The 24,671-nt window shown below is 43.1% G+C and overlaps 1 protein-coding gene across 2 annotated transcripts in view; it reads right to left on the reverse strand.

Moving 5' to 3' along the window:
• Positions 1–24,671, reverse strand: part of LHFPL2 (LHFPL tetraspan subfamily member 2) — a 184,920-nt gene that overhangs the window by 20,982 nt on the left and 139,267 nt on the right. For both annotated transcript variants that reach the window (XM_089658361.1, XM_089658360.1), the window contains exon 3: positions 14,275–14,972. In XM_089658361.1, coding sequence (XP_089514487.1) covers positions 14,275–14,695 — 421 coding nt within the window. In that variant the 5' untranslated portion in view covers positions 14,696–14,972. The remainder of the gene's footprint in view (positions 1–14,274; positions 14,973–24,671) is intronic.

The raw sequence follows: 24,671 nt of genomic DNA on the forward strand, positions 1-24,671 counted from the left end.
CAGAGCACAGAGGAGTCGCTCCCCCGCTGGCCAGAGCACAGAGGAGACGCTCCCCCGCTGGCCAGAGCACAGAGGAGACGCTCCCCCGCTGGCCAGAGCACAGAGGAGACGCTCCCCCGCTGGCCAGAGCACAGAGGAGACGCTCCCCCGCTGGCCAGAGCACAGAGGAGACGCTCCCCCGCTGGCCAGAGCACAGAGGAGACGCTCCCCCGCTGGCCAGAGCACAGAGGAGTCGCTCCCCCGCTGGCCAGAGCACAGAGGAGTCGCTCCCCCGCTGGCCAGAGCACAGAGGAGTCGCTCCCCCGCTGGCCAGAGCACAGAGGAGTCGCTCCCCCGCTGGCCAGAGCACAGAGGAGTCGCTCCCCCGCTGGCCAGAGCACAGAGGAGTCGCTCCCTCGCTGGCCAGAGCACAGAGGAGTCGCTCCCTCGCTGGCCAAAGCACAGAGGAGTCGCTCCCTCGCTGGCCAGAGCACAGAGGAGTCGCTCCCTCGCTGGCCAAAGCACAGAGGAGTCGCTCCCTCGCTGGCCAGAGCACAGAGGAGTCGCTCCCTCGCTGGCCAGAGCACAGAGGAGTCGCTCCCTCGCTGGCCAGAGCACAGAGGAGTCGCTCCCTGGCTGGCCAGAGCACAGAGGAGTCGCTCCCTGGCTGGCCAGAGCACAGAGGAGTCGCTCTCTGGCTGGCCAGAGCACAGAGGAGTCGCTCCCTGGCTGGCCAGAGCACAGAGGAGTCGCTCCCTGGCTGGCCAGAGCACAGAGGAGTCGCTCCCTGGCTGGCCAGAGCACAGAGAAATCGCTCCCTCGCTAGCCAGAGCACAGAGTAGTCGCTCCCTCGCTAGCCACAACAGAGACACATCACTCCATCACTGGCTGAAAGCATCCTAATCCTTAGAAACTACTTACAACTCATCAATGACAAGATAACTAGTATGTCATAGCGGATAAGAATCTAAGTAGAACAGATTACATTGGCTGCACAGATCATATTTATAAGGATACAGAAGGCTGAACTGCAGCTAAGAGCATTTTACTGACTACACTGGAGATAAATTAAAGTAAAAGGTGGTGCTCCATGTCATATGAATGCTATACTAAACATATAAAAATTGTTTAGAGTCCTTCAAAATCTATTTAAAAAAAGCTGATATCAGTCTGTGTTTTGTCATCTTCTGACCTCACAAACTGCCCCTATGACATCATGTAGTACAATCATGAAGCTAGTAGATGCGGAGAAGATGCCTGTAATTGGTATAGTGAAATCACAAGAGGGCTGCTATACAGAGGCAGCAGTAGCCATCTCTCACATCACAGGACTGCCTGCCGGCGTGCCTTCTGTGTGGTCTCATTATGACAGTACATGTGAAGGAAAGCCACTACTGTGTTTTTAGCCATTTTCTGCAGCAATAGGCTAAACCTGGCCAGACCTACAGCAAACACGACACCACTTTGCCAACTGGGCAACAGACAGATACAGTCTTTTTTCAAAGCGCGCACATCACATTTTTAGATATACATACTGTGTACTTTACAAGAGAAAATCAGTTTTATGTATAGTTATAAATGTGGTAATGTTTTAACAGCTTGCTGACCACGCTATAGCACACAGACGACTACAGAGTGGTCGATTAGTTCTGTGAAGGCGTCTATAGATGTCCTCCCAGAACCCTCCCCCCTGAGCCCGTGTCCTTGGGACACAGCTGATCACAGATCGATGTAAATGGCCAATCACAGCGGCCCTTTACCATGTGATCAGCTGTTTGCAAGAAAACAGGAAAAAAAAAAGGCGCATTTACCACGCAGCGCTGTGCACGGATTTCCAGTTCATCCATCTACATAATTTCTGGTCGCCTGGAACACACACCGGCTCTGTGGATATGAGCGGTGGTGAGGAGTGAGGACCCTATTGAGCCGTTTGTGTTGGTGCCCCTATTGGCACCTATGAAATGTGAGTGCATTGATTTTAATTACCCGTTACTCAATAAAATCTACTACACTATGGTTGTTCCCTTAGGCATTTATTTACTCATTTAGGGTGAATGAGTATTTGTAACATCCTGAGGACTTTCACATACTGGACCTACTATTCCAAGTCCAGGATTTGATATCGGACACTTGCTGGCTGCTTTGTTGGCCAAAGCCATCTAGTGAAGGCACAATTCATTTGGAGCATGTGGGGAAAGCACTACCATTCTATGTACAGAAGTTATCACATGATCATTTTTTCACTGCAACACGGTGGTTTGGGGCTTTTTATCTGCTTATCCTAAAGGACTTTAATATTTATATATAGTTTTTTTTTATTTGAATGCTTCTGTTGGTAATTATTACGCTGTAAGTAGTTTCTTATTTCACATAAGTCACATATGTAGATTATGGAGGCTTAGCACCTTTTTCATGTTTTCTTGCAAAGAGGTGTTCTACACTTTAAAGGGGCAGCTGCCTTGTAAATATTTATACACTTTTTTTAAATTTTGTATTCTTTGTACAGGATGGATGGCGCCCTATTATGTTTAATAGATATGATCAGCTGTGTACAAATGTAAACAAATGTCCTAACGTGTTGTCACTTTGTGAGGAAAGGAAAGCCCATAACCAGCAATCCCGTGGAAACACACCTTTACAATGATAATTAGGGCACTGATCATCTGTGCCAATCACAGCCCATCAGTACAGTTTACCAGTGCCCATCAGTGCAGTCTCATCACCGTACATCAGTGAAGAAAAATTACTTATTTGCAAAATTTTATAACAAAAAACGTTTTTGTTTTTTTCAAAAAACTTTTTTTTGTTTTGTTTAGAAAACATTTTTAAAAAACCCAGTGGTGAATAAATACCACCAAAAAACCAGCGTTATTTGTCTCAAAAAATGATATAAATGTCATATGGGTAGTGTCGCATGACTGGGCAACTGTTCAAAGTGAGACAGTGCTGAAAATTGGTCTGGGAAGGAAGGGGGTGAAAGTGCCCGGTACTGGGGTGGTTAAAATAACATTTTTCTCGGTTTAATTTTTCTGTACAGGTACATGGGTTCAGTCACATTTTATCATTACATATACAAGTTTTGCTTCCTGCTTTACAGTGCTCACTAATGACCATGCTTTATGCTGTGATCAGAGCGGACGTTTGTCCCCCTCCCTGGGTAACTTCCTTGGACATGTCACATGTCCCAGGAGACTGTCGGACCATTGGGAAAGTGCAGCGCATCTTGCGCAAGCGCAGTGGAAAGCCATAGCTGGCCTCCCGCAAGCAAAATGGCATCCCTGAGGACCTGAAGACTGAACTACTGGCCTGGGTGACAACAGCTATGGGCTAGTAAAAAATGTCTGTGAATTAAAAGTCAGCAACTACATTTTTTTTTTTATAACTGATCAGAGCTACTCTTTAATACATCATGAAAAAGCAAGTAAAAATGTGAATGTCCTAAAATCTACTGTAAGGTAAACACTGCAATTGTAACTGAACTACGTTCCCCTAGTAAAGTTGTACAAAACAGCAATTATCTGAAGTACCTCAAAGCAACCAGATTCCCTCCTCTTTCAGATTTGATTAGAAAAATGGCTACTTACTGGATACTGCAATCTGCTAATTAGGGTTCTTCTAAAACATTCCCCCGAATGGATGAATAACAAATGACATGCCAATATCAAGTTGGCTGAACCAAGCCTAAAGGGTCAAGCCTAAACCCCTCTGCTTTAGTAGGCCTGCCTACCTTCTCTAATGGCAATAGCACTGCTGATCCCTTCCACTGGCCCTGAATGATGCAGACAATATATGTCAGACATGTCCCTCATGACTGGTACAGTAGATCAGTCTGGCAGTGGCTGAAGTCAACGACACCCATTACTTGAATCCTGGATCACACCTGCAGACAATGTCTGTATAGTAACACACCTATCAGAGTATTTCATTGAATACTAGTAGTACTCTGCACAAGAAGACATTTGAATAAGTTGCTCTTCAAGAGAAGCCAAGTGTATCAATTACATGAATCATGGACCTCCTTGTCTGTTAAAAATAATGTAAAAAAATAAATGTTGGCCAGAATGTTGTACATTTAATTAACACATTCATCAATCTACTGGCATCTTTGTTCCAATACCTAGAGCCGATCACCGGAGACTTGGATGGAATATATAGAAAATGACAACTTGATTGTGTCGTTGGCAAACGCTTACTATACTCAACCACATCAACGCACGTTTAGAGGAATGTTGGCTCTTTCACAATTATTCAGTTTATTCTGCAGCTACGTCACTGATACATCTGTGAACGCTCCATGAAAATTTGTCAGTGTACAAGTCAGATCCTGCAAATGATGACTCTCTGATTTCTTCAGTGCCCAGAGGTCAGACAACCGACAAACAAATGTACTCAAATCTGAGAAAGCACACAGAGCTTCCCAGCATCAGAAAATCACCTCCAGCTATTGCAGAGACTGATAAGCAAACCATGAAAATCCCAGTTATGTATCAAAGTAGAAGGCTGCTCCTACACATTTAATAGGACTCATTCTATCTTGATCTCCTGCATGTAGGAGAACAGCAGCTCATATATAAAAGGTTTAGGTGAGAAAATTAAGCTGCTACCCATAGTAACTAGTCAAAAACCCACAGGGACATCCTTAATTCACGAATATATTGCAGAAAACTCATCCTATAAGGTTGCTACGGTTTACTGAATTCTGTCCTGCATGGCTGCTCTCATTTGTGGTGGTCATTGTTAGGCGAAGTCCAATGTAAAGTTCCAGGAAAGAAAAACCATATACTGTACACTGTATGTCCATCACCCCATAATAACAAATTCTGAAATATTCAGATAGTATCGGGACAAGTCATGATGACTCAATTATCCTATTTGAAAAACCATGGGCACTAAAATCAGAAGATCCCTTAGTCAGCTTGGAAATTGTTAGATGTTTCTCCTTTGTGCATTCAGAGAAAAGCCCAGTGTGGCACCTCACAGCCTATGTTACAACCAAATATATCTGTGGACTATCTATAGGGGAGAACAATGGTTGCCGTTGTCCATGCTCATTGACAGAGGTCACCACCATATGACCATATCTTTCATCAGCTTTAACTTTAGGTCAATAAAGATTGGGCAAGAGAGGCATTTCCACCTCATATCCAGCTTAGGATAAAACGTGGCAGGCGATCATCACCAATTGTGGGGTTAAAATGGCTGGTCATGTAAGGAAAGCAAAAGTGTTACGCATCCTCAGAAAAACTGTAGCCGCTTTGAAAGAAAATGAAATTATGAATTATAGTCAATTAGTTGCAACTACAGCCACAACTCTGTATTTTATTTTGGTTGGATCAGAAGACAGGTAAAGCCCTGGTCAAGTTTTTAATTGCAGCCTAACACCATTCGGGAGACAAAGTGATACTAAGCCCAGGACCCTGCATTCACTATATCTGGTCTCCTATAGTACACAGAACATGGAAATGCAATTATTTTAGTAAATATAAACTGCTAAATACCTTTTCTCATCAGCAGTTAGGGCAGTCTGGTGACTTCAGCAGAGCACTGGTTAAAGCTTTAGGAGGAGTTTTCTTTGTGCTCTAGGAGGATGTGAAACCTCTGACTCTCTGTCTGGACAGTGCTGATTGGTCCTGTGCTGATCACATGCACTCTCCCAAAAAAAACAAAAAAAAACCCAAAAACCTCCTCTCTAGCAATACACATCAAACTGAGCATGTACATGTGACTACTGGTTCAGTCTGTATCAGGTGGACATTTCAATAAGAGGAGGGGCAGAGAGGAAAGGATCAAACAGCCTTTTTACACAATGCAGAGGATTAACCCCTTAGGTTCCACAGTGAGTATATCAAGCATGCTTTACTGCATATACAGACTGATTTTACTGTTGTGGGTTTAATAACACTTTGTCTTCTCTATTTGTATTGGTGATCATGGTCAGCAGACAAGTCATGGGAAATAATAAAAAAAAAAAAAAAAAAAATGATGGTTGTCCCTGTGAAATCTTCTAAATGGGACACCTATTCTGGTGACAACTGTCTAAGAGGGATTTTTCTTTAAATATTCTTTAGGTTTCCACACACATTTATATGGCGCCATATGCAGTATGACTGATCAATCTATGTATGGAATCAGCATTACTGTCAGATTCAGCAGTCACAATGAATGGCCAAATTTGACTGACACCTGGAGATCACATGACCAATCTGCTCATGTATTGGCAGCTTAAAGTGAACCTGCTTGGACACAAACTTGACTTGGATAGCCAAATTTTTTTTTAACTGTCCTGGGTCTGAGGTTGTTGTAACTCCAACACTACTGCTACGTAATGAGTCAGTAACATAGGACATGTACGCAGCGTGGACATTCAGATTTTCAGACATTACTGGCTGCATGCTTGTCCTATGTCAATGAGTAAAGACTAAAGCAAGAAAGAAGATGAAAGCCCTCCAACCTGAACTTTAAAGCCCTCAGTTCAACTGCTATATTTCTATGCTCCAATGTGCACATTAAAGTGGAACTGCACTGTATCTGAGCACCACAGACCAAAAGTACTATTTAATCAATTGTTAGGGCTCATGTACACTGCAGCTGATAAACTCACGTTTAGGAGCTTTTCTGCATTTTTTTCAGCAGCCCCTGAACTCTCCCTAATGTTTCCTATGTGTCCATGTACACTATGTCATTTACAGGCAGTTGAGTTTACAGTCGTTTTTTTGAACGCAGGAAACTTGCAATCAGGAGTAGATTTTATCAAAATTTCAATGCCAAATGCTTGTAACGCAGCTAACCACGTTTATAAGCGTTTGCAAATTTGTTTTAACTCTTCCTTTTCCAGATGCTGTCCAGAGCCTTTTTTCATCGTGAAAAATGCATGCAAAGCGTTTTCCCGGTACTCAAATGGACCTGGTACACCATACTTTGAGGTTTCGCATGAAAGAAAATATGTTAGACACTGCTGCAATAATTTCTGCACAGAAATGAGCTCAACACATACTTCTCTCTCTGCTTCTGCTCTATATCTCTAAAAATGTCTGAAATAGTTCATTTTTACTGTTTTTCAGTGCATTTTGGGCATTTTGGAAGGTCTCCTGAGGTTATCTTTAAAAAACACTTCTAAACGCAAACGCTCATAAATGTGCATAAACGCGGTATGCAAACGCAGCCAAACAGAATTTTTTTAACCTACATTTTCCAGCAGTCAGTTTCCATCATTCAGAAGTGTCCCTTGTACATGGAGCCTTAATGTTCAAAGAAAACTGATCCATCTATCCATGTCTGCATGCTTTATTTTGCGGAGAGTTCACTTTGAAAAACACCCCCTGGTATTGTTGGCTGTGATCATCTTTAAGGGCAGATGATTCATGTAACATTTACTTCCTGGAATCTATCTGCCCTTAGACCAGGCATTGGCTGTGCTGAGAACCCTAGCTCCCTTTCTGTAGACTCCTGGGATGTATGACATCATTTGCCTAGGCATGGAAACCAGGAAGTAACTGGTGAAATGTAAAAAAATAGTTTAGCCCCTTCACGCCGGCGCCTCCCAGCCCTTTAGGGGTTTCTGACGCTGGGAGACGGGGCGAGTTTGGCGTCATGTGACTGCCGTGATTGGCTGTCATGGCAGTCACATGATCGGAAAGGTCTCGATCGCAAGAAGAGATCGGGACCTTTCTGTGGGACGCTGACACATGTGCTGGTAGTGCGCAGGGCGCGTGCTCTCAGCACGTTTGTTTACAAATGGTATGCAAATATGCAGCCGCTCGGCATCAAGGCCCAGCAGCTGAGAGGCCGCATATTTGCTTACTGTCGGTGTGAAGAGGTTAAAACAAGTAAATATGATATACTTTCCTATGTAATTACTAATGCTAGCCACATAAGGATTAAAAATAGTCAGTGCTGCCAGAGAGTGAAGTTCTGCTTTAAGCAGCATGTATGTAAAAGTTTGTATAGATTTGTGAGGTTTGTTGATAAATTTAATGCAGCAGATTCCTGCTTCGAGACAAATACAAATTTACAGAAGATGTAAATGGTGGAATTCCAGGCTAGGTTTCGCACAGCCGCATCTGTTAGATCCCACTTTGTCATGACTGAACTGTACAAAGCATGTCAACAACATGTGAGCACCATAAACCAGCAAAGCCTCTCCAATTAAGTTACCCAAAGGGGAAAATTGGTTGGGAGACAAAGTGGCTGCCTGTTAGCTGTCTCTTCACAGCTAGATAATGTCAAAGCCTGCTCATTTGTAGACCTAATCTTATTAGCCGTGACATGTGGTGAGGGCTGTGCAACAAGCGTCTCCCTGATATGAATTTTCACTGGTATTCATTTGAAGCCATTGGAACCTAGAATAGAACAGAGCTGTTATCCCTCAAACCTGTCTGTCAACAAGCAGCCCACACCAGATCTCATTTCCTCTTCATGTTGTCTTTCGGCAGCCTGGTGGCACCTGTCTGCAGATCAAACGGCCGCTGCTTACTTAATACACAACAGCGGCAGCTTCTAAACATGGTTTCCCATGGCAATTTTTGCAGGACTTCATTAAGTTTTAAAAAAAATGAAAAGTCAGCATCTACAAATACTATAGTATACTTTTAAAGATCAGGTACTTACCAGTCCATAGATTCCAGAGTTGTCTTCCCACAGCCCACTCTTCTCACCACTATGGGTCTCTGGCACCGCCATTTTGGATTTGGGAGACAGCTGTGACTTCCTGAAGAATCACTGCTGGCTCCCCACTGCGCATGCAGAGACGGGAGACTAGTACTGCAGCCTCCTGGGACATGCGAGGTGTTCCCGGAGGCTGCAGGCGGGGAGGAGGAAGGATGAGTGGTGTTATCCTCACTTAGGAAACAACTGCGGAAATGGAAGAGGGTACCGACCAAAAAAAAGGAATAAGTCCCCACAAAAAAAAAAAAACAACAAGAGACTCAGTTACAGGCTGGAGGGCAGGGAAAGAATCTGTGGTATTTCACTTTTTGAATTGGACTTGATATAATTTCTAGTAATCACTGCCCAGCAGCAATAAAGACTGGGAAAGGGAGAGGGAGAGGCAGGACAAAGGGCCAATCAAGTGTACCTCATGCACATGCGCTGAAAAGAAAAAAGTTGACAGGAGGAAAGAGCAAAAGGCTGAGCTCTTCAGTGGCCTGCTGCTCCTTCTTTGTCCAGTCACAAGCTGAAGGCAGGTAGGTGACCAGTTTGTAGTGCTTAACTGCAAGGGAGAAAAGTCTGGTCATCAAGTTGGCTCAATTTTGTCCTATCTTAGGGCTGAGTTTCTGAAAAGAAATCCTTTGTCAAGATAATGCAGAAATGTTTTTAAAATTCCACAGGGAACCTAGAATGAAAGAAATACTGGGGCTGCCTCTGCTGATTTCACTCTTTGCCAGTTCAAACCCACTCTGGATGCACATTTTGTTTACAGTCCACACCAGGATCTCTTCTGGTGCATGTCTGATGCAGTTTGCTGTGTTCTAGTACAGTTCTGTGCAGAAAAAAATGCAGCATATTCTACTTTTTTTTCTGCACTGAAAATGGACTGCACTAGTGTGAACTAGGGCCATTGGAATACATGGAAAACACTGTACATGCATTTTTGATGCAGAAAAAAAGAAAAACTCACTGGACTGCATCTGGTGTGAACTGGCCCTTAGCTCTGGTTCGCACCAAATGTGGCTTTGAAATAAAGCTGAAGTAGTGTGACTTCAAAGCCGCAGGTCAGTATGATTTTATGTGCAGCTTGCCGACATATGTGTGACTTCAAGCACGTCAATGAAATTTGCACACGAAATCGCCAAACATAGCGTAGGAACCTTTTTCAAAATTGGTGCAAGTCGCACCAATTTGAAAACTTCCATAAGCACAAATAGCGTGCAACTTTCCATGCAATTTTGTACTGTCAAATCGCATTGGTGTGAACGGGGGCTAAAAGGATAAGTTCACCTTTAGTAACATGTTACACCCATTTTCAAGGTGTAACATGTTACTAAAGCACCTGTCACCACCCTGACCCAATCCCACTGTGACAGAGCGTGGGGGACCCTCTCCCTGCAACCACTGTCGCAATTCAAAAACAGCACGTCTGTGCGGGGCTCCACCCACATGGCCAAATCATTCATTCATAGTTTCCTGTGAATGAATATACTACAAGTACTGTCTTCCACTGCGGCAGGCGGCTTGAATTTCTCAATGAATTACAAGGGCACTGGTGAGCACTCTCGTAGTTCACTGAATTTCCTAGACTTCAGTAACTGCCTGCCCTAATGGGAGGTATGGGCAGACAGTTGTACTGACAGTCTGCAGGAGCCTGACATTGCACCCACGATCTGCTGATCATGGATGCAATGTTTTACAGACTCCTGTGAAAAAAAATAAATGCAATTTCTTGCAAAAAAATTATTTTATTATTTTTGTTTTTAAAGATGCAGTTATCCTTTAAAATACTACTAGCTGTTAGACTGACCTTCATTGTGTTCACAGATCAAAGCTCACTTCACTCACTATACAACTGTTCTAGGTCTGCGAGTCAAGGTACTAAAGCCGGGACTACCAGGCAATTAGCATGTTCGGAAAAATAAACCTTTATTCTCTTGCAGGGCTGTGTGCTGATAGTATAGGACTCCTCTGGTGTCTCAATTCACATGTCCCCTTGCTGGCTGCTGTGGTTCCTCCTTCTGACCCCTAGTCACAGCAGGAGACAGCAGATATATAGGTGTTGTCAGGCCAGCAGGAGACATTTTATTCAACAAACCTGGAAATTAGGAATACTATCTGCACACAGAGCTCTGCAAGAAAGTGAAGGTTCCCCAGACAGTGTTGCTTAAATCATGGCCAATTCAGCAAGATTGATGTCATGTTACAGAAAGTGCATGCATGAGAAGCAATCATCCAGTGGTTCCAGGATCAATCAGGAAAATCCTAATAAAACATAATACATTTGTTCGCCACTGACCAGAATATCATGTGTATTTATGGTTTCAATTCCCGTATGCATATAATAGAAGGAAGAATGAATGAAGGGCAGCCTGTATATATAAGGGGGTCTTGTATTACATCGTGTAAGCCTAGTGATGCTCGGAGAGATGGGAGTCGCACAGCTGCAGACAGGACCTCGGAATGGTAAAGCCAGCTGTGAGTGAGTCAATCAGAATCAGTCTGATGAGATTACCAGCTGCAAATATTGACACGTCCTTCTCATGCAGCAACTGTCGCTATGCAATAAACAAGCGAACCTTTGAGACATTGGAGGTAGTGTGGCGGCTCACCTTCTCTTTCTGGTTGATATGACTCAAAGACACAACCCTGATACAAAGGTCAGAAATGTCAGAACCACGAGTGGCTGCTGTGCTACGGAGACCAATAAATCCCAGGCAGAGGTGTGCGATACTGAACAGATCATATCTCCCTGCAGCACTGTCTGTACCATGAAATCACTGGGAGGTAGATGACATCATGTGCTGGAAGTTCCGCTTGTTTCGCACTCACAGCTGTCACAAAGTAACTTCTTGGAATAGGATTATCTTATGTTTGACAGCTCTAAACTGTACTTGACACAATGCAGAAAAATCCCTGGCTAAAACTAGAGCTGGCCATTCATAAGTTGTTTTCTCTCAACCCGCTGACTGAATGACAGAAAATGACTTAATTCCCCATCCACACACTGGAGGTAGATGGGGAAATCCCTTCCAGTAAACCTTTGTATTCTGCGATTTTCCCACCATCAGAACACAATCATCAGCACCATCGGCTATAGCTGGTGATGCTGATCAAGAGCAGATTAAATAGTTCGCATTTTCGCCTGGCAGTACTAGGGTCGTTGGTTCGAATCCCAACCACGGCATCACCTGCTTGGATTTTGCATGTTCTCCCTGTGCCTGCGTGGGTTTCCTCCGGATACTCCGGTTTCCTCCCACACTCCAAAGACATGCTGGTAGGTTAATTGGCTCCTGTTTAAATTGGCCCTAGTATGTGTATGTATGAATGTAGATTAGGGACCTTAGATTGTACACCCTTTGAGGGTTAGGGACTGATGTGAATGTACAATATATATGTAAAGTGCTGCGTAAATTGACGGTGCTATACAAGTACCTATAATAGATTTTCCAAAATGCTGATTGTACACAAGTCAATCAATAGATCGACATGTGTACAACCATGCTGCCCATACATGGATTGAAATTCGGCTGGTCCCTGCTAAACTGGCTGAAGTTTGATCCATGTATGGCCAGCTTAAGATGCCATACATATGCCAACTGAAAACCAAGTAACAAAAAACATTTACCAACAGTGGGTAGAACATTATGATACAATGTATATACTAGCGATATGTAACAATGTCATAACCGGTAAGGCGACAACCTAAACTGACGGGATTAAGAGCCCCGCTAAATGATAGGATCTGTCAAAATGTTCCTATAAGAACGTCGATGCTTTTCATCCAAGAAGGATTAAAAGAGGTTTATCTTTTGAACGCAAGGAAAACAGCAATTTTGGGGTTAAACTGAAACAATTTAAAAAGAAACTTCACCAAAATTCTAAAAAGTAGAAAAAAAGGCAGAGTTAAAAATGAAATGTATGAAATGTTAATTGTAAAAAACCTACTTACTTTTCCATGCAGGCTTACATTCTGTTGAACACTCCAAGCCCCTTGCCATTGTGTGTAACCCAGCCATGCCAATGCAGGACATAGTAACAGCAACATAAGCATCACCCGTCCTGCGTACGCACAGTCAGCGCTCTAGCGAAAATCATTTACATTACACATTACAATAGCATTGGCTACACAAATACCACTGGATTGGATTTGTAAACCAAATGATTCCTGCTAGAACGCTAGGTGTACCGCAAGTTGCACCACAAATCCTGCGCATGCGCGCCCAGTATAGTTCACTTCATACTTGTCTAGGCAAGAAATACAGTAGAGGGATGGCAAAATGAAAAAGTATTTACAAAAATCAAAAAAAAAAAACCATCTTTGTGATTCTGTCAATGAAGGGAGCCCAAATAACATTAGGGAATATTGAAAATAAGAGTTTGCTTCAATAATCACTGAGCATAAGGCTCAATATTCCTCCGTCTGAGTGATGGACTGGCTGTATTTTCTAAAATGTATAGCAGGTAAAATAAAGATGTGCGTTTCTGACAGGTGAGGAGGTTGGACCTTTAGCCGTGGTTCACATATATGCGCCGTGCGAGCCACGTTTTGCGTGGGCACGAGAGCCCATTTATTTGAATGGACTCCCGTGCCTCGGGACACACAGGAAGAAGTCCCTTCACTTTTTGGAAACCGCAGCCTGCAGGGGAACCTCGGCTCCCATTTCGATTTCCAGTGCGGGCGGCATGCCATTAGAATTATTGGCACCTGCCCGCGGGTCCACATTCTTCTGTGCTGGTGGTGCAGCTGCACGGATTTTTGTGCGGATCCGCAGCAGCACCACTTACACATATGTGAACCTAGCCTTAGAGTGTAGATAATTTACCGATGTCCAACTACCATCTAATGCAGCCTCTCTCAACCAGGGTGCCTTATGGTTTCTTCAGGGGTGTCTTGGCAAAATGGCTAAAAATTGCCCCAAACTTATATACAAGCCAGCGGGTGGAACAAGCCTGACTTTTAGTTACACAAAGCCAAAGGTTTTCATTGTGAACCAATACGACCACCTAGCCGCGGACCTTCCAGCCCCCGGTGTACTGACAAACAATAATACCATCAGTTGGTAAGGAGGATGTCAGCTGCCTGCACAGCATCCTAGTTTGACCCTCCCCTCTCCATCAATGCTGGGGTCACAAAAGAATAAATCACCTCTAATGTTGGGTGTCTTACATGTGTGGATGTTGCTGTTACAATAGTTTTTTACACTTTAGAATGGGGTGCCCTTTTAAAATTATGGACAGTATTGAGGCACCTCATTTTAGAATGGGGTGCCTCAAGACGGTCCATAATTTTAAAGGGTGCCTCGGGACTGTCCAAAATTTTAAAGGGTGCCTTGACTGAAAAAAGGTTGAGAAACACTGGTCTAAGATCTTGAACATGAAATTTTCAAAGTGTCACTACATCCTTTACAGAGCGGCAAAGCTAACCCATGAGAACCAGACTGGAGCATTCATCAGTACAGAGGAAATGCAATGTGTCAGTTACTGGACTTTGTACCTGGAGCAAAGAAAACAAAGGTTTCTGGAAAGATCCAGAAAAACTATGGCACATTTTATATCCTTGTTGGAGGAAGCCATATGACAACAACCTACCTGGAAATGACAAAAAAAAATTCAATAAAATGGGAGATGTTTCCACCAAGTACCCACCTGCTATTCCTTGTAGCAGCCCGCAGACATTGAATATGCTCTTCTTCATCACACTTTGTACGCACATGGTAAAGACAGATACAAAAGCTACTATACATAGGATGGAGATGCCCACTGCTAGGAAGATAGCGGTAGCCTGCCAGAAGCCACTAGCTATCTCATTAAAATGTTCAGCATAGGGACCGCAAAGGGGGTCTCTCCGGAAATACTGCCCTTGAGGCATTTTAATACAACGTCCATAAATGCCCAGCGTTGGGCGATAAGGCTCCTGCGGCCATCCAGTCCTGTTTTCAATGTCACCATTCTTTGCTTTGCCAATCAGCCAGTCCTCGCTCATGAAAGCTATCAGTTCTCCAAAGGCTACTACAATGCTCAGGATGGTCCATAGCATAGAGCGGCATGTTACTATAACATGACACATGGTGGTGCCCACCGACTGTCCACAACCAGGGCGAAAAGCACACCAGATGAAGAAGTGATGGAGAAAATGTAGAGGAATTAAAAGATCTATCCACCAGTCAGGAAAGGAAGAAATCCCGGCTTCTTGAGGCTTTGTAATCCAGACAGAGGTTTGTAGTCAGTGGAAAAGCTCGTCCTCTGCTGCGGAATTCCTCACTGCTAATGTTCATACTGAAACACGATGCTTCAATGTTTCAAGGGAGTTCCCAAGCTCCGCCCACAGGGATGACATCACTGACCTGCAGAAGGAAGCCACAAGACAGGCAAACTGTTAGCAGTGTTGACAGAACAGCTTCACCTCTTAAATCAATACCAACATCAATCACCATCATCAATCAACTATAGCAGGCTAATAGGGGAGTCGGGACACTGGAGAAATTTACATAGAATACAGGCTAGATGTCCATTATTCTTGTTGAAGACAATTAAATGTAACAATCTTAGGTTATCTGCGTGTGCCCTTCCCTCAAGATTCTAGCAATGCCGATTCTATACGAGATCCCGTACCATTTTTGTATTTCCTATATTTGTATAGCACTTTCCTATAACACAACATACACATTGTACATTAAACCATTTACATTCCCTATCAGACGGCAAACTCCTATTAATCAGAGCTATACCGGTCATCTACTATTCCTAATGCAGCATTCAACCCAACAGCAAATATGTATTATATTGATGTGATGGCTGTATTCGTTTTCTTTCCATTTTCTACCTGGTAAACCGACCAGTATTTTTTTATTTTTAACAGAACAAGCCCTCCTGCAGATGTAGCAGCTAGAAAGTTGATACAAACTATTGAACATTGGCGGTCAGCCTTTATTTATGTAAATCTTTATCCCAAAAAGGAAAAAACTGTTGCTGTACCTGCTAAAAAGTGTTAGCTGGAATTTGGCTTCAATTTGTTAGTGTAGCTAAATCAGCTAAATCTAACACACCCCTCTCCCCTGACAATGCTACGGTCCAAAGGTACCCCAGGAGTCTACCCCTTCTTCTTGGTCCAAACAAGTATCATAGACAATAGCCAACAGCCAAGTATCATAGACAATAGGGGCAGCACAGTGGCTAAATGGTTAGCACTTCCGCCTGGCAGTACTAGGGTTGTTTGTTCGAATCCCAGCCACGGCACCGCTTGCATGGGGTTTGCATGTTCTCCCTGTGCCTGCGTGGGTTTCCTTCGGGTACTCCGGTTTCCTCCCACACTCCAAAGACATGCTGGTAGGTTAATTGGAGCCTGTCTAAATTGGCCCTTGTATATGAATGTGAGTTAGGGACCTTAGATTGTACGCCCCTTGAGGGTTAGGGACTGATGTGACTGTACAATATACATGTAAAGTGCTGTGTAAATTGACGCCGCTATATAAGTACCTGAAATAAATAGCCAACTGTGCTGTTGCAAGTACACTAATATGACATTACCCTTAAAGCTGAACTCAAATATATAAGACACAACTGAATGCAGCTCTGTAATCATTCATGCATCATTAAAAAGATTTTCTGAATGAAAAATAATATGTAAAAAAAATTGACCAGATATTTGCCTCTAGCAGTCCTTGCACAGCAGGGCTGGAGTGTGAGAGGAAGAAGCAGACCAAGGAGTCAATCACTTCATGTGCTGATGAGGAGCAGAAAGCAGTGACAAAAAATGAGCTCCTTACTTCTCCTTTCTTTGTCCAGTCACAGGCTTGGTGGGTCCAGAATGACCTGCGCTCAGAATGACCTGGGCTCAGAGAAGTGGGTTGAATAATACTTGCCATAAAACTGAGGACATCTAGCAGTAGAAAAAAGTACTGCAGGGAAGATCTCTGGATTGAGCTAAATATTGCGGAAAAGGCTGGTTTTGTTAATTTACCTTTTTAATGGGCTGTTTATTTCTTTCTTGTTTTGGATTGAGTAATGCTTTAAGCATGATGATGTGTAGCGCTTGTTTGGAGGGTATTCTGACATGCCTGAGTGATGGGAATGGATAGGCAACATTTTGGCTCAGTAGAGAATGTTACAGCTTCCACTGCATGCGGACTACCAATGTAATACAAAGACAAATTCTTACTCCATTATGTGTTACCCTCTCAATAGTTAAACAATGAAGCTCTTTCTTTAAGTGTACGGCGGAATGTGAAATGATTTGCACTACAGTCATTCCCTCCAGAGGTCCAGGCAGAGTGACAGAAGTACAGCTTGGTATGAAGGTACAGGGTGACCCGCAGTGTACTCCCAATGCTGGGATGGAGAATGGGATGGATGACACACACTTTAGTCACACTTCTCTCACTGACTTGCTCTTTAGCAGCAGCATGTGAACAGAAGAAACCCGGCCAGGGATAGATTACTAACCTGCATTTCACTGCTCCCAGCCTGACTAATGGATGGGTGCTACAATGTGCACCAGGGTGTGAGTACTGTCATTTACAAAGACGTAAACTATACCCTCACTGTTGGATGCAATAATCTTCACATCTCAGTTAAGATATACTGAGGTAGCCCAATGGTATTTTCAGTTCAAACAATGACCCCATGACCAAAATGACTCTAAGGATAAGGCCACCAAGACTGGAGGTAAGACCACCAAGGTTGGGGAACTGCGAGGCACACATTGTAGGACATGTAGCCATCCTCCCATTACTTTAGGTTAACTTGTTCTTCTTCGTTCATACAGGCATGTGTGTTTTTTTGGAAGAAATGCAGGTTCTTCAGTGAAATACTCACTAAGGGCTCGTTCACACTTGACTTTATTTCTAGCTCTTGCCAAACGCCCCTATAGCATTAGACCGGCATTTGGGAAGTGTTTTTAACGCTCCTCAAATGCCCCATGGGCGGTTTTGAGGCGGTTGATAGCCGTTTGCCAAGCGTTAAAACCGCACCACAAATGCCTATAATGAAGTTAAATGGTATTAACACTACATAACCGCGTCGCAACCGCACTGCACCCCCCTGCCAGGCGTTTGCGGAGTGCCACCATAGACTTGAATGGGAGGCTTCAACTCCTCCTGATTCAACACGAGGCTTCAGTTTTGCAGCGACGCTAACACTTCAGTGTGAACAGCTCTGTGTGCTGCCATGTGAAGAATTTTCATAGGCGTTTGAGAAGCGTTAAAAACGCTTCCCAACGCCTGTCTGACGCCTGCTGACAAAGCTAGTGTGAACTAAGCCTTAAAGTACTGACGTTTAGACGTCATTTTTGTATATTTTTGTACGCAGCTAAACACTGAACGTTTTGTTTATGGACGCAGCTGTATGGCCCCATTGATAACTACAGTGCTGCATTTAATTGTGTAAAACTATACCATGTATGTATCTAAACACTGCATTTTAGGAGTATTTTCGACACCATGTGAACGACAGAATTACGTGTATGTTAATGTTTACGCCATCAGTGCCCACGTCAAAAGGCATGTAGAATTTGAAAGTATTATTTATCACAGGTAATTATATACCACCAACAATTCATGCAGCACTCTACAAATATTGTACATTCACATCAGTACCTGTCCTCAAGGAGCTTACAATCTAATGCCCTGTACACGCTATCAGCTTTTTTGGTTCAATCGGGCAGGCTGAAGGAAAAAAAAACGGAGAGATCGCTGTACTAACACAAGTGGTGTTAGTACAGCAATTACCCCTGCTGCGCCGCCCCCCACTAGAACAAACTGATCAGTGCTTTCAGTTATTGGCTGAGAGCGCTGATCTAAATCCAATCAGCAGACCTCCTTCAGTCATGCCCCTTCGACAAAAGCCGGACTGGCTGCTGTACACACAGGCCAAATGTCAGCTGGTGGCTGTTGAACCAGCCAATACCTCCCGATATTCTGCTCATGTGTATGGGGCTTTAGGTCCCCATCTCACATGCAGAAATACACACACACACTAGGATCAATTTCAACAGAAGCCCATTAACCTACCAGCATGTCATTGGGGTGTCGGAGAAAACCCTTTGCAAGCAAATGCAAACTCCACGCAGATAATGTCCTGCCCGATTCAATCCAATGCTACAAAGGTAAAAAAGTCAAGACCTGAATCCAGACGTTGAAGTACAACTACAAGCAAAACTTTTTTTTTCATTTTGTATAGAGTAAGGAGGGTTATAACCCATCAGTTTATTTTTTTTCTCTCTGTATCCCATTGGGGAGATTTACCTTCACTTCCTGTCCCATAGCCAAAACAGCAAGTGAGTGACAATCCCCACAGATTGGGGGAATTTCTTGGGGACCCCAAGTCACAGAACTAGTGTTCCCATTGGAAAATTTCTCCTCTATTACTTTTGTGGGGAGAACTCAAAATGTGAGGGTATCTCTTTACTTTCACTTTTGTTGATAAAGATAAACAGGACAAATAGAGAGGGTGAATCTCAATAAAAACCTAATAGGTGTACTAATCCCTCTCCATTCTATCCAAAACATATATAATAAAAAAAAAACAAAAAAAAAAAAACAGTTTTTCCTATAGTTATACTTTCAGTACTACCTTTATTATTATCCAACTTGTGGTTGACTTGTAGTCTTCCAGCCAATATAAACAGAGTGCAGCCAACATTAAAGTAGAATTTCATGCATAAACTCCCTCTAGAACATTCATTCACATCAGATTTCAAGTAAAAGTTCGGTTAACCCTAATTAAGGGATAGCTTCATCTTTTGCAGGTAAAAAAATGTGCATTTACGATTTTTTTTTTGAGCCTGGAAAACATTGCACCAGGGATCAGCAGATCGCTGGTGCCATGCAGGACTCCTGCATACTGTCATTGTAGGCTGTCTGCATATATCTTGTACGGGCAGACAGTTTAACTCTGATAAGAAGAATCCAACTACATAACCAGGCATATGTACAACACGATGCTGATAGGCTCCCTACATAACCAGGCATATGTACAACACGATGCTGATAGGCTCACTACATAACCAGGCATATGTACAACACGGTGCTGATACGCTCACTACATAACCAGGCATATGTACAACACGATGCTGATAGGCTCATGACATAACCAGGCATATGTACAACACGGTGCTGATAGGCTCCCTACATAACCAGGCATATGTACAACACGGTGCTGATACGCTCACTACATAACCAGGCATATGTACAACACGATGCTGATAGGCTCCCTACATAACCAGGCATATGTACAACACGATGCTGATAGGCTCACTACATAACCAGGCATATGTACAACACGGTGCTGATACGCTCACTACATAACCAGGCATATGTACAACACGATGCTGATAGGCTCATGACATAACCAGGCATATGTACAACACGGTGCTGATAGGCTCCCTACATAACCAGGCATATGGACAACACTGTGCTGATAGGCTCCCTACATAACAAGGCATATGTACAACAAGGTGCTGATAGGCTCCCTACATAACCAGGCATATGGACAACACTGTGCTGATAGGCTCCCTACATAACCAGGCATATGGACAACACGGAGCTGATAGGCTCCTTACATAACCAGGCATATGTACAACACGGTGCGGATAGGCTCCCTACATAACCAGGCATATGTACAACACGGTGCTGATAGGCTCCCTACAAATGAACTCTAGCTTGCATAGGAACAATGTGTACAGCCAGCTTCTACAAAGCATGTGCAAATCTTTCAGAAAGCTTTGCTAAAACCTTTAAAGCACACTTCAACTCAAATCCAAAACACGGAAGGATTATTATTATACAGGATTTATATAGCGCCAACAGTTTGCTCAGCACTTTGCAATATAACGGGAGACAATACAGCAACAATACAGTTCAATACAAGAGGGTTAAGGAGGGCCCTGCTCCTTGGAGCTTACAATCTAAGTGGGAGTGGCTGGTGGTTCCAAAGGTAATAACTGTGGGGGATAAACTGACAGGAGGAATAGAAAATTTGGTTATTAGCTGAAGGCAGGACAGGCTTCCCTGAAGAGATAGGTTTTCAGAGATCACCTAAATGTGGGCAGAGTAGGTGATAGTCGGATAGATTGGGGTAGAGTTTTCCAGAGGCTGGGGGAGGCTCTGGAGAAGTCCTGGAGAAAAGCATGGGAGGAGGAAACAAGGGAGCTAGAGAGCATGGGAGGAGCAGAGAGCATGGTTTGGGTGATATTATAAAGGATGACTGGCACTTTAAATAGCTTCTATAGCTGGCTTTAGTAAGCTTTAGGTTGCTAGATGTTTTTTTCAATTGACAGCATATTAAAAAAAAAAAAAAAACTCACCCGAGTCTGCTGACACATGAACCTACGATGTGCCACTTCTTTTTTGCTGCCCCTCATTTTGCTGTCATTATGTAACTGAAGTCTCCTTGAGCCTGTGAAGACCCCCTCTTCCCAATGGATAGCCAATGGGAAGTGTTCACAGACAGTGATGAACACACCCAAAGAAGGACCTTCCCACTCTGCAGTCCAGAAGACGTGGGACCCATTACATCATGTGACCACAGATTTACATTAGGCCTTGTGCACACAAGTGTCTGGGGCCATATGATGTAAATTCAGGCATATTTCCCTGCCCGGGAGCCACAGCCGCTGCGTACAGCAGTTCATAGAAACGAATGGCTGTACGTGGGAATACAGCAGTACTTGTCTAAACATGCGCATGCAGAAAATGTATGTCCCAATGAGGCAAAGTCTATTTTCGGGGTCGTACTTCTGTACACATGCACATTTTTTGAGAAAGTACACTCAGTGGTCACTTTATTATTAGGTACACCTTGCTAGTACCGGGTTGGACCCCCTTTGGCCTTCAGAACTGCCTTAATTCTTCTTGACAGTTTCAAAAAGGTGTCAAACACTGCTCAGAGATTGTGGTCCACATTGACATGAGTTACTGTTGCCCTTCTATCATTTGCCCATTCTCCTCCGACCTTTGGCATCAACAAGGCATTTTCATCCATACAACTGCTGCTCACTGGATATTTTCTCTCTTTCGGACCATTCTCTGTAAACCCTAGAGATGGTTGTGTGTGAAATTCCAGTAGATCAGCATTTTATAAAATACTCATACCAGCCCGTCTGACACCAACAACCATGTCACATTTAAAGTCACTTAAGTCCCCTTTCTTCCCCATTCTGATGCTCAGTATGAACTTCAGCAAGTCTTCACCATAGCTACATGGCTAAATGCACTGAATTGCTGCCATGAGATTGCTCATTATCAATCTGTGTTAGGCCCCTTTCACACGAGCGTACTGAATGTCCGTTTTTCATCTGCGGATGAAAAACGGACCCCCATGTATTTCTAAGGACTTGCGGATGTAAACGGATGAACATCTTTTTACATCCGTTAATGTCTGCACCCGTTAACAGCTGTTTTTTTAATGGAAGAAAACCCTATTTTTCTTCTGCGAAAAACCCCGGAACAGACCAAAAACGGATGTAAACAGATGAAAACGGATGTAAACGGGTGAAAAATGGATGTAAGTTAATGTAAACGGATGAAAAACGGATGTAGAAGGATGAAAAATTGATAAATAAAACAATGTAAACGGATGAAAAACAGATGTAAACTAAATAAAAATGTAAACGGGTGAAAAAAACGTGACTGAAGAAACAAAACTGGAACACTTGTGTGAAAGGACCCTTACTAAGCAATTGAACAGGTGTACCTAATAAACTGGCCGGTGAGCGTATGTCAGTGTATAGCCAATGATTATTGTGGGTGGTTGTATGCATCAATTGTGGTTCCCAGGCAGAGAAATCTGCCCAAATTTAGGACCTAAACTAATATTTAAAAAAACTAAGACTTTGGATTAGCTAAAGGGTATTTTTTTTTTTCATTTTTCAGTATTCCAGATAACATCCCCACATACTGAAGGCCGTATGTACGCCTTAAGGCTCCATGTACACGGGACATTTAGAAAACACTTCTGAACGATGGAAACTGACTGCCGAAAAACGTAGATTAAAAAAAGTCTCTTTAGCCGCGTTTGCATACTGCGTTTAGAAGCTTTTTTTAAAGATAACATCAGGAGACCTTCCAAAATACCCAGAATGCACTGAAAAACAGTAAAAAATTAACTATTTCAGACATTTTGAGAGAAATAGAGAGAGCAGAAGCAGAAAGAGCAGTATGTGTTGAGATGACCTGTCTTATTTATTTCAGGTACTTATATAGCAGCGCTTTACACATATATATTGTACATTTACATCAGTCCCTAACCCTCAAGGAGCGTACAATCTAAGGTCCCTAACTCACATTCATACATACACATACTAGGGCCAATTTAGACAGGAGCCAATTAACCTACCAGCATGTCTTTGGAGTGTGGGAGGAAACCGGAGTACCTGGAGGTTGTATTTACTGTGGATTCCATCATGAGCATAATGCAGCACGTTCTACCATTTTTTCCTTCACGTGAAACCTGGAACTGACTGTGCTGGTGTACTAGGTCCATTTGAACACATGGAAAACGCTTTGCATACATTTCTGATGATGAAAAAAGGCTCTGGACAGCAATTGGATATGGAACAGTTAAACGCTTCTAAACGCAAACGCTTAAATGCGGTTAGTCACACTTACAAGTGTTTGAAACAGTGATAAAATCTACTTCTGAACGCAAGTTTGGTGCGTTCAAAAAAACGACTGTAAACTCAACTGCCTGTAAACGACAATGTGTACATGGGCACATAGGAAAACCTTTAGGGTGAGTTCATGGGCTGCTAAAAAAAAAAAAAAAAAAAAAAAAAACGCAGAAAAGCTCTACATGAGCCCTTAGACTGCCCAATTCTATCTACATTCTCAGCTTGCAGATATCCTGTGTATATGGGCGGCACAGTGGCTTAGTGGTTAGCACGTCTGCCTTGCAGTAAATGGGTCATGGGTTCGATTCCCGACCATGGCGCCTCCTGCATGGAGTTTGCATATTCTCCCTGTGCTTGTGTGGGTTTCCTCCGGGTGCTCCGGTTTCCTCCAACACTCCAAAGACATGCTGGTAGGTTAATTGGATCCTGTCTAAATTGGCCCTAGTATGTATGAATGTATGAATGTAAGTTAGGGACCTTAGATTGTACGCCCCTTGAGGGTTAGGGACTGATGTGAATGTACAATATATATGTAAAGTGCTGCGTAAATTGACGGTGCTATATAAGTACCTGAAATAAATAAAATATGAACAAAAAGGAGGCCTTCTTGACTTTTCTATGCAGTGGCACCTATACAGTTGTCTGACATTGCGGTCCCAGAGAATGGCTCCCTGCTTCTCATGTTCTACCATGGAATCTGGTTCCACCTCACAAAGGGCCTGAACAAATAAATACCACCAAGCTGCATCCTTTGTTGTAGGGGGTGATGAGTACCAGAGCTAGGTAAATAACTATCTCATTAACCAGGGACAGATAAAAGCAGATAGCTTACAGTAAAGCAGAGACAGGCTGCTTTCACAGCACACAGGAACAAAGTTTGTGTTTACTTTTCCGGGTGGGAATCTTCTGATAAGACTGCAATGCCAAACAGTTCACTTCACACTGTAAATGAGGTAAACTCCACAGGCTGGATTGTAGTAGGTCAGGCATGCGGCTCTTCCTCACACAAAACATGAAAAGGCTGAACACAAGTCAGAACAGTACAGCATTCTGGGTTTATATGAGCTGCCTGGCCTAAATAAATAGTATTAGGAGATAAATGTCCAGAAGACCCTGAGGGCACCATTAAAAGGGAAGCATACCAAGACAAACATGGCTCTTAACATTTGGTTACTGGTTTGCTTAAAAGTTTACTCTTGATTATGTACAGATGGCTCCATGCACAAGAGCACACCAATATGCTGGGGAAAAAAAACGCTGATAGGAGCATTTTAGTAGCAATTAGTGTTGAAAAAAAACGCTCAAAAAAAAAAAAAAAAACGCTCAAAAAAAACTACAAAACTTTTTTTTCTGAAGCTCAAAAAATGCTGATAGCCGAACGTAGTGTGCATGGACACATAGGATAACACTAGCTTCTAGGAGCAGAAAAATAAATGCT

Source organism: Staurois parvus, unplaced genomic scaffold (genome assembly GCF_062004578.1).
Source record: "Staurois parvus isolate SC_StPar_1 unplaced genomic scaffold, SC_StPar_1.0 ptg001065l, whole genome shotgun sequence".
In the NCBI taxonomy this organism is placed as follows: domain Eukaryota; kingdom Metazoa; phylum Chordata; class Amphibia; order Anura; family Ranidae; genus Staurois; species Staurois parvus.